At 41.4% G+C, this 15850-nt stretch overlaps 1 protein-coding gene across 2 annotated transcripts in view; it reads left to right on the top strand.

Annotated features, from left to right (window-relative positions):
- nphp4 (nephronophthisis 4) overlaps positions 1 to 15850 on the top strand; it is a 427697-nt gene that overhangs the window by 55737 nt on the left and 356110 nt on the right. For both annotated transcript variants that reach the window (XM_063033463.1, XM_063033464.1), the window contains exon 3: positions 10606 to 10784. In XM_063033463.1, the coding sequence (XP_062889533.1) occupies positions 10606 to 10784 (179 nt within the window). The remainder of the gene's footprint in view (positions 1 to 10605; positions 10785 to 15850) is intronic.

Here is a 15850-nt window from a genome sequence, read left to right on the forward strand (position 1 = left end):
GATACAAACGCAGCTTGGAGAACTTAAAAAGAAGGAAAAAGAAAAAGGCAAGAAGATGCAGCCAGCAATGACCGATTTAAGCACAGCCGTTGAAATGAATGAAATGCCATTATATGGAGGGACCGGTCGTGCCGTAAGACAGAGTCCGGAAAACCCCATGTCAATAATAAACGTCTTTGGGGGAGCTTTTCCCGCAAATGCCCTATCAGGGACAGAATGAATTTAAACAGCAGCCCAGACAGGACTGGAAATCCCAAGGAAGGGGGCAGAGAGATAACAGGCTAGATAGGTTACCATCTATTCTGTGGTCACAACATGACACGGATGTAGGGAAAATAAGAACAGCTAGTCCGGTAGAAATAAAGCTGAAAAAGGGAGCAGTTCCACCCAGGAGACCACAATATCCCCTGAAACCAGAGGCAGAAGAGGGAATAGCGCCAACGATACAGGGGCTACTGGAGGCAGGAGTACTTAAGGACAGACAGCCCATGTAGTACCCCACTGTTACCTGTCCTTAAAGCGGATAAATCTAAATGGAGACTGGTGCATGACTTGCGAGCGGTGAATGAGGTAATGGAGGACTGGCCAGCGGTAGTTCCTAACCCACACACGCTCTTGACTAATGTTCCACCAGGGGCAGACTATTTTTCGGTGATTGATTTGTGTTCGGCTTTTTTTCAGCGTTCCCCTGGCAGATCGGTGTCAGTATCTATTTGCATTTACATACGGAAACAACCAGTATACCTACACTAGAATGCCGCAAGGATTTAAACATTCACCACACGTATTTAATCAAGTGTTAAAGGCGGACCTAGAGGGCATATCGTTGGAAAGTACATTGATACAGTATGTGGATGATTTGTTGATTTGCTCCGAAAGTCTGAGGGACAGTGTGAATAGGATTCCATAACCCTTTTAGAGAGACTGGCGCATGGAGGGCATAAGGTATCTAGAAAGAAGCTGCAATTTTGCAAGCAACAGGTAGAATACCTAGGTAGAGTGATATCTAAGGGAGTGAAGGCGATAGCGCCGGATCAAATTGAGGCTATAACTAAAGCTCCCAAGCCCCAGACGGTGAGACAGATGATGACGTTTCTGGGACTGACAGGATATAGTTCAGATTGGATTGGGGAATATGCTGAAATTGTAACGTCACTAAGGAAAATAATGAAGGAAGCAGGACATACAAGCTTGGGGAGTAATCTACAGTGTGGAAACATAGAGGTTTTAAAAAGAGCAATGGAGATCCCATACAGCACTGTCAGCAGATTTTAGATCTAATAAAAGCGCTGATGAAACCTAAAGCACTGGCTATAGTAAAATGCCAGGCACATAAAAAAGGAAACGATACAGTAACAAAGGGAATCAAGCTGCAGATGAAGCAGCCAGGAAAGCGTCAGGGTGTACATCCGTTGTCAGCGCATCCCAGGTAAGTCTAGAGCCGGAACCTATGGTAAAGGACCTAATTGAAATACAGGGAAAGGCAACTTTGGCAGAACAAACACTGTGGAGACGAAGGGGGGGGGGGGGGCAAGCAAATCCCAGAAGGCCTATGGACCGCGGAAGATGGCCTACTGGTAGCTCCCACCCCTTTACTGACTATCCTGATCTCAGAAGCACATGGGATGGATCATTGTGCAAGGGGGGAAGTAATAAGAAAAATAAAAAAGGATGGATTTTGGTCGCCTTATTTACAGGCTTCAGTAGACCATGTGATGTCACAGTGCGAGGTATGTGTGCAGAATAATAATCGGAAAGGAATTACAACCCCAATAGGTCATATACCCGTACCTGAAGGGCCATTTAAACACCTAGTGATTGACTATGTAGACATGATAAAAACAGTAAGAGGGAAAAGATGCATGTTGATGGTAATCGACAGATTCAGCAGATGGGTAGAGGCAGTACCCTCGAAAGATCAAGGGGCAGGAACAGTGGTGAAATTCCTGACAAACGAAGTGATCCCAAGGTTTGGGATACCGACAGAAATTAGCTCAGACAATGGTTCAGCTTTCATTCAAAAAGTGGTCAAGTTAGTTCTGCGAGCACTGAGAATAAAGCAGAGATTTGTATGTGTGTATCACCCTCAGTCGCAGGGTACGGTGGAAAGAATTAACGGGACCTTAAAAACCAAACTAAACAAAATCTGTGCAGATACTAAACTTAATTGGGTCGATGCACTACCGTTAGCATTAATGAGTTACCGCATGCAGACTAATCGGATGACGTGTCTAACACCGCATGAAATGCTAACCGGAAGGCCCGTGCCAGTGCCCCAGTGGAGAGGACCATATAAAGGGCCTAGTTTAGAACAACTGGAATTGGAATTAAAACAATACATGCGACAATTAACTATGATGCATAAGTCTATTTATGCACAGGAAAAACAGAAAGAGCCAGAGATTGATCAAGGGGAAGGACCAATCAAGCCAGGCGATCAAGTCTACGTGCGAGCGTTTCGAAGAAAGTGGAACGAACCCAGAAGGGAAGGGCCCTTTACAGTAACCAAAGCATCACCCACTGCAGTTCAAGTGGAAGGACACTCCACCTGGTATCATCTCAATCACTGCACTAGAGCAATCCCGCAGGTACAGTCTGGTGTGCCACCCGAGGTAAGTGGTGAAGAGGAACAAACAGTAGGGGACAGGCAAGAGCAACAAGAAGCTGACACTGAACCGCAGGAACTTGACCAAGTAATAAGGGAAATTTTTGGTCCTGAGGACAGGCCCGAAGATCCTAGGGATGGGGTTATGGATGGTAGTACTCTTTCAGATAATGGGGACGACTTGGGGGCGACCAGTCACGCCCCCGGGAGGATACACTCAGATACTCTTGTGCAGATTTGGAGACCATTAATTTGGCAGATGTGGCATGGGACTGTTAGGATCCCACCAAATCTGAGAGAAAGGAGTAAGAGGAGCACAATGGTTACCTCCGTACCATGGTACCAGAACATGTGGTACCAATGGGCAAATTATACAGCAGGGATGATGAAGAGACAGAATTGTTATCTATGCTCAAGGGCAAGTCCAGTGCAATATGTAGTCCCCATGCCATACAACTCTTCCACCTGCGCGCAATGGCGAAAGGAGCGGAGGGGGCAGTGTGCGCAGCAGTGTCCAAGTATAGTTAAGACCTGCAGTATGGGAACTTGTAGCGGGATAGATCCTTGTTATCAGAAATGTATTGATAACACACCAATGTGCCCTTATTGGTGTATGTTATACCAGGCTTCCTCGCAGTATGATCAAAACAAGCTTGCCTCTAACTGTAATTACAGTAGACCGTGGGCTATGAATAAGAGAAGCCAGACACCCACATTTGAAAAGCTCAAAGTGCAAGAGCATTCGAGTTATGAATGTTTCACACGGACGGGTGATCTCTTGGTTGGACATTTCAGTGGTAACTGTGCTAAGACTTGGGATGTAACCCCAGGCCAGAGATACAAGACAGGTACCCCTCCGCCCGATGGTGCACTGGATGCCCAGACCATCCCATTAGCAGATACCTGGTGGCTCTGTGGGAAGGAGGGAGGTCTGAGATCCACGCTCCCCCTCAGTTGGACAAGTACATGTACACGAGTTATGCTGATTCAAGAAGTTGTAGTATCCCCTGAAGTACAATTTTACCCTCTGAAGCAGCAGATACTGCGACGAAGGAAGAGAAAATATGAACCTGATCCAACAATCCAAATCGACAGTATAGGACAGCCGAGAGGTATACCTAATGAATTTAAGGCAAGAAATGAGACTGCTGCGGGCTGGGAGGCACTTACACCTATAATAGGGGTTAGTAAAAATGTTGAATGGATAAATTATATATATTATAATCAACAGAGATTCATTAACTACACTGATGATGCACTAGAGGCCTTGGGGCAGCAGCTAGATGCAACCAGTAGAGTGGCGTGGTAGAATAGACAGGTACTAGACTGGCTATTGGCAGAGAAAGGAGGAGTTTGTGTAATGTTTGGGGAACAGTGCTGTACTTTTATACCGAATAATACTAGTCTGGAGGGATCGTTTACCAGAGCAATGAATAAACTGAAAAATCTAAGAAAGGAAGTTAAACAAAATGCAGGGTTTGGACATCAGTTCTTTGACTGGTTAAATAGTAAACTAGGAGGATGGGGAGCATGGCTGACCAAGATTGCAGTAACCATTGGTATTGTATTGCTAAGCTGTGCGGTCATTCTGTGCTGTTTTCTTCCATGCCTCAAGTCGCTTGTAGTGCCTGCTGTAATGAAACGGTTTCCAATGCTCCTGGAAATTGTTGGGTCGAGCCCTACGGAGAAGGAGACACCGATGAAGTATTCGTACAGTCTACGAGACATGCAAGACGAACAGGAGAGAGATGAGATATGTGGGGATTAGGCTGTGAAGGCTCCTGAGACTTTTTTCCTGTCTCAGTTACGAAGGGATGGGTTTTTGGCTCAGCGGCCTAGGGAGTTAGGGAGAGAACACTTTGAGTCTTAAGCGCAGGAAACTATAGTTTAACCCAAATTTGGGAGTAAATGCGTGGCTTTATTTGAGCTTTTGTGCATAGACTCTCAGTCCTCTCTTTCTCTGTATGAGACCCTGTGGGTCTCAAAGGGAAGAATTATATTGGAAAATGTAAACGCATACATTGTATTTTCTATGTATTACAGTATTTACAATATTTACTCAACAGTATTTCAGTACTCACTCAAATGCACACATTATATTTTCTATATTTACTATGTAACCACTGCTAGCTGAATAGAGGGTATTCACTATGTAGCCATGACTTTTGACCTAATCACTATTAATTCATGAAGAGAACTAGAATGAAACCAAGTAGGAAGATAACGGTGGTGAGTAAGGTAATGAAATATGTGGCAGTATGTCAAAACAAGACCAATTAAGAAATATCTGTGGTTAGGGATGAGGGGACACCTGGTCTAAAATGTAAACTAGGACATAATTAAATTGGGGAATAAAACAATAGTGGAAGGTCGAGAGCGGATGTATTGATGGTATGTGATCACAGGCCGTCTGGATATGATAATGTAGCTAAGATAGGAGATTGCTATAAAAAATGCTATGTACAAGCCTCGATGGGCAGTCAGCTACTAGCTTTCTGATTGTCTCAGCTTTGATTTGCAAATTAAAGTTTAAAACGTCTTGAAGGATTTTCTGCGTCTCCTTGTTGTTTGTAAGAAGCGAGAAACCACGACAAGACAATCAGAAAGCTAGTAGCTGACTGCCCATCGAGGCTTGTATACAGCATTTTTTATAGCAATCTCCTATCTTAGCTACATTATCATATCCAGGCGGCCTGTGATCACATACCATCAATACATCTGCTCTCGACCTTCCACTATTGTTTTACTCCCCAATTTAATTATGTCCTAGTTTACGTATTAGACCAGGTGTCCCCTCATCCCTAACCACAGATATTTCTTAATTGGTCTTGCGTTGACATACTGCCACATATTTCTTCACCTTACTTGCCACCGTTATCTTTCTACTTGGTTTCATTCTAGTTCTCTTCATGAATTAATAGTGATCAGGTCAAAAGTCATGGCTACATAGTGAATACCTTCTATTCAGCTAGCAGTGGTTACATAGTAAATATAGAAAATACAATGTGTACATTTGAGTAAATACTGTTGAGTAAATATTGTAATACACAGAAAATACAATGCATTTTCCAATACGGGCCACAAAGGATGCAGCGGTAGCCAAAACACACCCAGCACATCTTTCAGAAAAAAGCCAAAATAAACAAGCTAACTCATTAGGTGCCGCCCCACACGTAATCAATTAGCTTGTTTATTTCAGCATTTTTCTGAAAGATGTGCTGGGTGCGTTCTGGCCACCGCTGTACCGCTGCATTATTCGCGGCAATGTATCGGCCTGCGGCCCAGAGGTTTGGGACGACTCTAATAATTGACTTATCACTATATGCATGCGAGGAAAATATGCACTGTGTGCTTAATATTAAATTCGTTTGATATACCCCTTTAGAAACGAAATTGATTGTATTAGCCACTTATAAATGACTTATAGTTGACTTATGACCTATATTCTGGTTGTGATTAACACCTCCTTCCCCCCCCCCCCCCGAGGTCGGCCGGTTTGCGGTGCAAAAAAGGTTGGGGACCCCTGTTCTAGATGTCTGGTGCCTTCCAACTTTGGGTAACAACTGTTCCTTAAGTGAAAAAAAGCATTATTCTTCCTTTTTAAGGCCTTCTATTATCTATTCACACATCTCTATTATGTGTGCACATTTTAATTTGTAGCAGCATTGTCAAAATGCAGTGCAGATTGATTTAAAGCAGTTTACTGTGACTAGTAACTTCTATGTATTAGTGTTTCCACATGGATGGAAACCAGTTTTGTTGTGCATGCAGTGGAAGTGCAGCTGCTTTTCACAATTTATCTAATATAGCTGCACACTTGGATTTATAGGCCATTAATTTTAATCTGTATTAACTGACAGTGTTAAAAATAATGAAATAGCCAAAATAGGCCATTAAATACAGCCATCTTCTTAAAACGTTCAGTTATACTTGGTCTGGAGAATTTCTGGCAGCATTGTTGAAATATAATTGACTTGTTCTTATCCCCATTTGGGTACTCTGTGCATAAAAGTTCAACTTCAAAAAAAAAGGGGGTATTTGTCCTAGTCAGCTGACGTGCGTTCTGCTGGTTTGCTGTGATGAGAATCGTCTGCAGATTGAGGTCAATCTGTCTTTTTAGCTGAAGGAAATTGCTGATGACCAGATGGGAGTGCACATTGTGGCTGGATGCTTTGCTTCAGGGGAACTGAAAAATAAATGACATGCAACTTCTTGCCATGCTGTTACTACTCTGATGCTTTAGTTAACCTTCTGACTGCTAAATTATTCGTGAACACTCTACTGCAAGTTATTCCAATATACTCTTCCTGATGCTTGTTAATATTATAGTAAATTAATTAGTGCAATGTCTGGTATATGTAACTGCTTTGCAGTTGAAGCGATAGATTAGCAGCTGAGAGATTTGTCTGCATTTCATTGGAATGCTGAGTATTAGTCCAAAACATAAACCTGAATTATCTTCATAGTTCCTGGATGAGTACCCCTATAAGTTTTCAACTTGCCGTGTAAAGCTTTTAATTTGCTGTATTGGCTTCTGTTTTTTTGCCTGTTAAATTTTACTGAGTTGAAGCACTGGTCCACTTTGCATTTAAAAAGAGGGTAAACTCCAATTTACATGTGCTTATAAGACTGCAGGTCAGGTGCTCACATAATCCAAAATTGGAGCAGCATTTTAAAGATTTCTGTGCACAAGAGGAATAAGTGAATTTTCTCTTAAAGAGTTTAGGTTAAATATTAATTTGTGTTTTCTGCAGTTATCAGGATAAATTTTAACTTGCATATCCTCAGCTCTTTATGTATCTTTGAAACATCCTAACGTTATTGAATTTTAAAAATAGAAAAGGAATATGCCACTTGCCGCCTTGTGGTTTCTCCATTTACTGAGATCTTTTATCTCGGTGTGACTTTTTTATTTCATTTCTCATTGTGTTCAGTCATACATCAACTAATCAAAATGATATAACATGTTGGAAACATAAGACACTACAAATGTTGGAATCTGGAGTGGAAAAACAAACTGCTGGAGGAACTTGGCAGGTCAGGTAGCATCTGTAAAGGAAAATGAATTGTTGACATTTTGGATTAAAACTCTGCATCAGGATTGGGTGTAGAAGGAGGATGCCCAATTTAAGGAGGAGAGGGGAAACGGTGAGTCATGTGCCGGTAGGTGATCGGTGGATGTAGATGGCCTCAGAAATTATGGACAGGTGTAGCCAGATGGGGAGAGGGGAAGGTTGGTGTTTGGAGACAGGTGATGAGTGGAAACAGATGAAAGAAAAAATGTTAGTTTGGTTGCACTTGGGATACAATGTACAGTTCTGGTCATCATACCACAGGAAGGGTATGAGTAAGCTAGAAAGGTTGCAAACAAGTTTTACAAGGACGTGACCTCTACTGGAGTGCTCTAGTTATTGAAGAGATTGAATAGGCTAAGTTTGTTTTGCCTGTAGAAAAGGAAGCCAGGATGTAATATGACAGAAGTATATAAAATAGAGGTGACTGAATGGTAGATAACCGGTGTCTGTTTTTGATGCTAGGGATGATCAAAATTAGTAAATTAAGCTGAGGGATGAAGTTTAAAGAAGACTTGAAAGGTAAAATTTTCACACAGTAGTTGGTATCTGGATGAGCTGCCAGAGGTGGTGGTGGAGGCAGGAAAAGTAACACCATTTAACAGGCATGTTGACAGGTACTTCACTGAACAAGACAGAGGAATATGAATACAGGCAACAGGGATTAGTATAGATAGGCAAATTGTTTGGCATTGACACAGTATGCTGAAGGACCTGTTTCTATGCTGTACAATTGCATGACTCTAGACAACTCTTAAAGCAGTTTGTCACCCAGGCAACTTTGCTCTGCACCCCATCGCAAACATTTCCTTTACACTACCAACCTTTCTTTTCTCTGGAACTTTTGTCACAGGTTTTGTGAATTCTGATCCTCCTTCCACAGATACTGCCTGATCTGGTGAATGTTTTCAGAATTTTCTGTTTTTACTTCAAGCTTCCAGTATATGCAGTTTTTAAAGAAAATTCAAATGATTGGTTATATTGACATCAATGGAAAGTTAAATTCTGGGAGTGCAAGGTCGGCAGCAATAGCGGCAGTAGGATTTCCATGACTTGTCCTTTTAACCATTGCTTTTATTGAAGTTCTATGAGAGCCTTATAAACAGGTTGTGAAGAAGTTTTTGTAGGAGTTATTCAGGGAAGTGCCCGATCAATGGCACAACATCATGTGACTTAAAAATAAATATAATTTATCACACATTCTTCTGCTATCTCCAATCACGATCTTTTTTGAGGGACTGTTTGGGTCCATCATTGGCCCTACCAAGGTGCTCAGACGTGGAGATTCTAATTCAAAAGGAAAATACAACTAAATTTATTTCTAATATGTATTCTTTATTCCAGGTCCAATGCCCAAAGCTTGGTACATAAAGATCGAGGGAGAGATGGGAGTCGGATTTGGGCATTGTAATTGATCATCAATGTTGGTCACATCTATGTTTGGATAGTGTTACCACTCTTATCAACTATAGATACAGAATGATACATTTTAATTTTTTAAATCATTTGTATCTCACACCTGAAAAAATACATACAGTAAAAATAAACAAGAAATTTCTGATATGTGTTTCAGGTGTGGCGGAGATGTTGGTACCTTTTTGCTTTCCACCTGGCTATGCACGAAACTGAGATCTTTTTGGATGATCTGGGGGAGGTACTGGGAAAGATTCTGGGGATGGATTTCCCTCTAGACCCAGAATTGTTTCTTCTGGGGAACTTAGCAGTTTTGAAAGTTAACCTCCCCAGGAATACATCCAAGTTTATTAAAATTGCATTGTCAGTGGCCAGGAAATGCATAGCGGTAACATGGAAATCTGATTCTCTTGTACATATTGATTGTTGGAGTAAAGAAATGCAAAGTTGTATACCTCTTGAGAAGATTACTTATACCCTTGGGAATGGATACACTATGTTCATTGAGATTTGGCAACCATATTTGGATTACTTAAATGCCCAGATTGTTTAATTTCTTTATTTTAATTTTTAAAAATTAATATATCCCTTATTATAAGCTAGTTTCTTTAATCTGCATTTTAAACTGACTCTGAGAGCTGGATGCCTACTCTTTTTTTTCTTCTCTCTCTCCTCTGTCTTTTATGTTTTTTTTCTCCTCCCTCCTTTTTTCTAAATGCGGGGAGATGGTGTTGGGATAGGTGTTTTTTTTTCTCTTGGACTTATTAATGTATTTGAATTAATTTTTTTCAATATGTGTTAATTGTATTAATTGAGTCCTTATATTCCATCTTTAAAAAATTAAATTTTTTAATATATATATATAAAAAAAATTTAGTTAGAGGTTCCAAAATGTGGTGAGAATGCACTGTCGTTGTGGACTATGATGTACTATCAGTGACACTTAATTTTCTTTCAAAGTATGATTTGAAGAAAAAGAGTAACTCACGTATGAGTACTGGCTAGTTTAGCAAACTTCCACCAGCTACCTATGATTGATGCTATGCAACATCCGAAGTAAATAAATTTGGGTTTAATTTCAGTTGTAAACCATTGTGTGACATAGCCTTGAATTGAATAGAAATTGGATGCATGGTTCATGTGATATACTGAACTGATGCAGTGACATTTTTTTTAAGGTTTAAGTTGGTTCATTACTGAGGGTGGTTCTGGGCAATTTCACCTCGGGAATCTTGGCCTGATCAAGTTCTGATGCTTATTGGTATATGCAGAGAACGGTCCATTCCTCAGCATTGCCAACATTGATTGAGAATTTTTAAAATGAATCCAAATGATAAAATAGTGGAAAATGAATAATGATATTTACATCTGTACAAATTGCTCAAATGTTTTTTAAAAATAGTTGGAAAGATTTTTTGCCATAAGCCATTGCAGGCAGCAGAAGAGATAGTGGAAAAGGATTGAAAAGAGAAATGTGATATTTAATACTTTTCATCACTCTGTGTCGTTTTTCAGGCTGTTTATTTCCACACATCCCTAAACTGCACCCACATTGTGATAATTGTGGAGGTGGTGGCTATTGCAAAGAAGCGTGAAGGAAGTGAACAGATTCTCTCATGTGGATTTGGAATTCTTCACATACCAAACAGACAGAAGCTTGCATCAGATGCAGATAGAAATCAAAAAGCTAAAAGGTCAGTATTTAAGGTTATCATGGGGTTTTACACTAAAGTAGTAAGGTTCAAGGAATACTCTGTATATGAATGAAACGTGAGCATCTTGATAATTACAAATATTTTGTATAATAAAAGGTAAGAGGCACTTTGCAATGATAAATACTCTAAATGGTGGAAATATGTACAGACTTGGGTGTATCAGTTCCTATATACCTGCTGTGTTTAGTAACTAAAACAGCAAGACCAGCATTGATGGTAAAGATCCTTGAATGAGATGATCTTCTTTCAAAAGTTCTTGCATCACTGGGTCACTTATTTGAATGTTTCTTTTATTTTGTTTTATACAATCAGCTTTGGCTGATGGTCTGTACCATGCTTTGCCCAGGAAGCACACCAATAATTTAATGTTCATGTATTCATTTTCTTTATAAGATTGTACTTTTGAGGTGTCTTTTTGGTTTTGTTGTTGTTGCTTGTTTTTTCTCTGAACATTCATCAATTATCATTTTGCCAGAATTGACCCTCTAGCATCTTCACTCCTTCCACGAGAAAAGTCATCAATTAAATTATCAGGACTCCATTGTAAAACTGATATGACTTAATTAATTTCCATTGTCTACTCTCTTGTAATTTGGACCAGGCGAGTGGACCTTTGCTGCCTTCATCCTAGTGAATATATAAATTTGTGGAAGCTGAGCCTTCCGCTGTAATCTCATCACATTTTTGTCAACCAGAAGAACGGACATTTTTGATCATTTTCTTTTTTTGTCACCTAATAAAATTTCCATAAATGACAATATATTACTACACTTTTTAACATGCGTGAATAATATTTAACTCTTGAATATCTTTAATTATTTTGTGTCAATTGCCTTCTGTGGCAGGGAATTCCTCAGGTTCAGAACACTTTGGTAAAAACATTTCTCCTAATCTCAGTCTTTCATGGCTTATCCTGTTTTGAACTTCCCAGCAGAATCCTTTTATCCTCAGATAGAGACCTGACCTACAGATGTAGTCTTGTAAAGTCCCTGAACAATTCCCACTCCTGAGTAATTGAATTCCAGAGGAAGTGTTAGAGGTGAGTCCAATTACAAGTGTAATCCTCTCACTGTGGCTCGTTACAAACTTGGCTTGTTAGCTACAGGACTCTGCATCGCATGGGTAATGGTGAGAAGACCACCTTCAATAACCAGTATACGTCCAAGGTTGGAATGATGATTCGGATTCAACCAAACAGGAAAGTTGGAATTTTCCAATAATGGATCGGAAATAATGGTGAATGCTTTATAAATGCTGCCCCATGGAAAGTTATCATTCCCCAGGAAATAACAGATCCTACACTGGCATAAAATCAAAGTGGAAATGCATTTACAGATATTTCAACTTTAACAAACAGTTAATTGGGGGGGGGGAGCGAGAGCGAGAAGGCCCCATTACAGTTAAACCAGTCTAAATGTGCTCATAAATGTTGGAGCTTTGATTACTTGTGTGCTGAAGCCACGTTCTGCATGAAAGACGCCAGTTCATTTGAAATGGTCTAAGTTGGGGATACTGGCACTTCATCCTTGGAACCATTTGTCTGCACAAAGCACTTCTCACAACGGGGTCTCCTTCAGGTGGGATTCTGCAAGCATCTTTTTTTGTGCTCTGCTCCGCAGCACCCTTGTGAATTGACTTATTGTGGATGATAAACTACTTCATTCCAATGAACCAGGAAACAAGATGGCGAGCACCCATGATGAAGAACCAGCGCAGGAACGAAATGTGTAATGACGCAGAGGATTTAATATGGTTGGATGTACAAGTTTATTTTTATTCGAAGAATCCAAATTTGATTTTCTGCAAGAATTGATTATTTTTGTAAAGACTTTGTTAAGTTGCTGGGTGAGATTTACTTTGTTTAAAAGTTGTGATGTTGGAGAATTGTTGTGAAATGAGTTAAACTGTGTATATATAATTTTTGAATTTAAACTTGTAGATATACTGCCTGGAACTGAAACTGAAGTTAACTATAATACTTGAGAATAGGAATTGTATTTGGTTTTCTAACTAACTAGGGATAAGTAAAAAGGGAAGTTTAGTCTGTAAATTTTAAATAGGGAGTAACATTAGATCTAAGTAGTTAGACAAATCTGAATAACTAAGGTTATTCTAATGACTGTCTCTGATTCTGACTAAACAGGAATTTGGCTTTTGTTGATATCTGAGATTTGGAACCTAAACAGAATGTTGGAATTTTGAATTGTTCTTGTGTAGATATTTTGTACATATTGTTCTCATAAACAAACTTTATCTCCTGAAGTGTGTGTTTACTATTCACTGTCTCCTTCTGTTACTTAGAACCTCCTGATGGCCTATTAGCACCTAGTGTAATTTGATTTTTCTCAAAAGGGTGCGACGACTAGTCACACATGATTAGACTGGTACTACACAGGTGTTACACAAGTGCAGTTTTCATTGTTAAAGAAAGGGTGTCCACTAGCTGGGCTGTAGATAAAACTATAACACAGGGCTCTGAGGCCCCACTCCTACTATCTTTCTGCCTAGTGTACAGTCTCTGGAAAATAAAATTGAAGACCTTTGAGCAAGATTGCAGTACCAGAAAGGAGTGCTGTATACTTTGCTTTACAGAGACATGGCTCACCCCCAGCACCCTGGACACGGCATTCCAGCCTGAGGGCTTCTCCTTCCACTGCATGGGCTGGACAGAGGCATCAGAAAAGACAGAAGCAACTGTATCTATTTAATGATTAAGTCATTGTGGTGCACAGGCGAAGAGGTTCTATCTCAGTCCTTCTTCCCAACCTGGAACATCTGGGGGTCAAGTAGTTTGTTCTATCTGCTGATTGAGTTTTCTGCTGTCATCCTGACTGCAGTGTATATTTCACCCCAGGGTAAAATCAAGCTGGCACTGGAGGAGCTGGGCACTAGAGGAGCAGGCGAGTCAGTCACACCGATACCTCCGTGTCCATTTCTGGGGTACCTAAACCAGACTAACTTGAAGAGGTCTGTGACAAGCTACTGCCATGTCGCAGTCTGCTAAAGGCTAGATCTATGCGTTCTTTACTGGTGATCCAGAACTCTACAAGAGGTTCGGGTACTATCTACAGAAGGCTGTCATAAGACTGAATATGTAATTCCAAGTGAAGTTAGAGACACAATCGGACATAAACCAACTGTGGCAGATTTTGCAGCCCATTACTACTTACAAGACGAAACCTAACATCATAAATTGCTGTGATGCTTCACTCCTCAGTGAGCTGAGCACCTTTATGCATGCTTTGAAAGGGAGAATAAAAGTATACTTGTGCAAATCCCTGCAGCATCTGATGAACCTGTGATACCTGTCTCAGAAGCAGAATATCTTTCAAGAGGCAAATGCTTGTAAGTCATCAGTTCCTGAAGATGTAGCTGGCAGGGCATTGGAAAAATCGCCAACTAACCAGCTGGAGTGTTCAAGGACCAATGTTCAATCTCTCACTGCTTCAGATGGAGATTCACGTCTGCTTCAAAGTAGCATCCGTAATACTGCTGTATAAGCAGAGCTGGGAGAGCTGCCTCAATGACTATTCTACCTCCTACCCAAGATCCACAAACCTGCCTGTCCTGGCCGACCTATTGTCTCAGCTTGCTCCTGCCCCACCGAACTCGTTTCTGCATACCTCGACACTGTTTTATCACCCCTTGTTCAATCCCTTCCGACCTATGTTCGTGACACTTCTCACGCTCTTAAACTTTTCGATGATTTTAAGTTCCCTGGCCCCCACCGCTTTATTTTCACCATGGATGTCCAGTCCCTATATACTTCCATCCCCCATCAGGAAGGTCTCAAAGCTCTACGCTTCTTTTTGGATTCCAGACCTAATCAGTTCCCCTCTACCACCACTCTGCTCCGTCTAGCAGAATTAGTCCTTACTCTTAATAATTTCTCCTTTTGCTCCTCCCATTTCCTCCAAACTAAAGGTGTAGCTATGGGCACCCGTATGGGTCCTAGCTATGCCTGCCTTTTTGTTGGGTTTGTGGAACAATCTATGTTCCGTGCCTATTCTGGTATCTGTCCCCCACTTTTCCTTCGCTACATCGACGACTGCATTGGCGCTGCTTCCTGCACGCATGCAGAACTCGTTGACTTTATTAACTTTGCCTCCAACTTTCACCCTGCCCTCAAGTTTACCTGGTCCATTTCCGACACCTCCCTCCCCTTTCTAGATCTTTCTGTCTCTGTCTCTGGAGACAGCTTATCCACTGATGTCTACTATAAGCCTACTGACTCTCACAGCTATCTGGACTATTCCTCTTCTCACCCTGTCTCTTGCAAAAACGCCATCCCCTTCTCGCAATTCCTCCGTCTCCGCCGCATCTGCTCTCAGGATGAGGCTTTTCATTCTAGGACGAGGGAGATGTCTTCATTTTTTAAAGAAAGGGGCTTCCCTTCCTCCACTATCAACTCTGCTCTTAAACGCATCTCCCCCATTTCATGTACATCTGCTCTCACTCCGTCCTCCCACCACCCCACTAGGAATAGGGTTCCCCGGTCCTCACCTACCACCCCACCAGCCTCCGGGTCCAACATATTATTCTCCGTAACTTCCGCCACCTCCAACGGGATCCCACCACTAAGCACATCTTTCCCTCCCCCCCTCTCTCTGCATTCCGCAGGGATCGCTCCCTACACAACTCCCTTGTCCATTCGTCCCCCCCATCCCTCCCCACTGATCTCCCTCCTGGCACTTATCCGTGTAAGCGGAACAAGTGCTACACATGCCCTTACACTTCCTCCCTTACCACCATTCAGCGCCCCAAACAGTCCTTCCAGGTGAGGCATCACTTCACCTGTGAGTCGACTGGGGTGATATACTGCGTCCGGTGCTCCCGATGTGGCCTTTTATATATTGGTGAGACCCGACGCAGACTGGGAGACCGCTTTGCTGAACATCTACGCTCTGTCCGCCAGAGAAAGCAGGATCTCCCAGTGGCCACACATTTTAATTCCACATCCCATTCCCATTCTGACATGTCTATCCACGGCCTCCTCTACTGTAAAGATGAAGCCACACTCAGGTTGGAGGAACAACACCTTATAT

This window comes from Mobula hypostoma, chromosome 25 (genome assembly GCF_963921235.1).
Source record: "Mobula hypostoma chromosome 25, sMobHyp1.1, whole genome shotgun sequence".
Classification (NCBI taxonomy): domain Eukaryota; kingdom Metazoa; phylum Chordata; class Chondrichthyes; order Myliobatiformes; family Myliobatidae; genus Mobula; species Mobula hypostoma.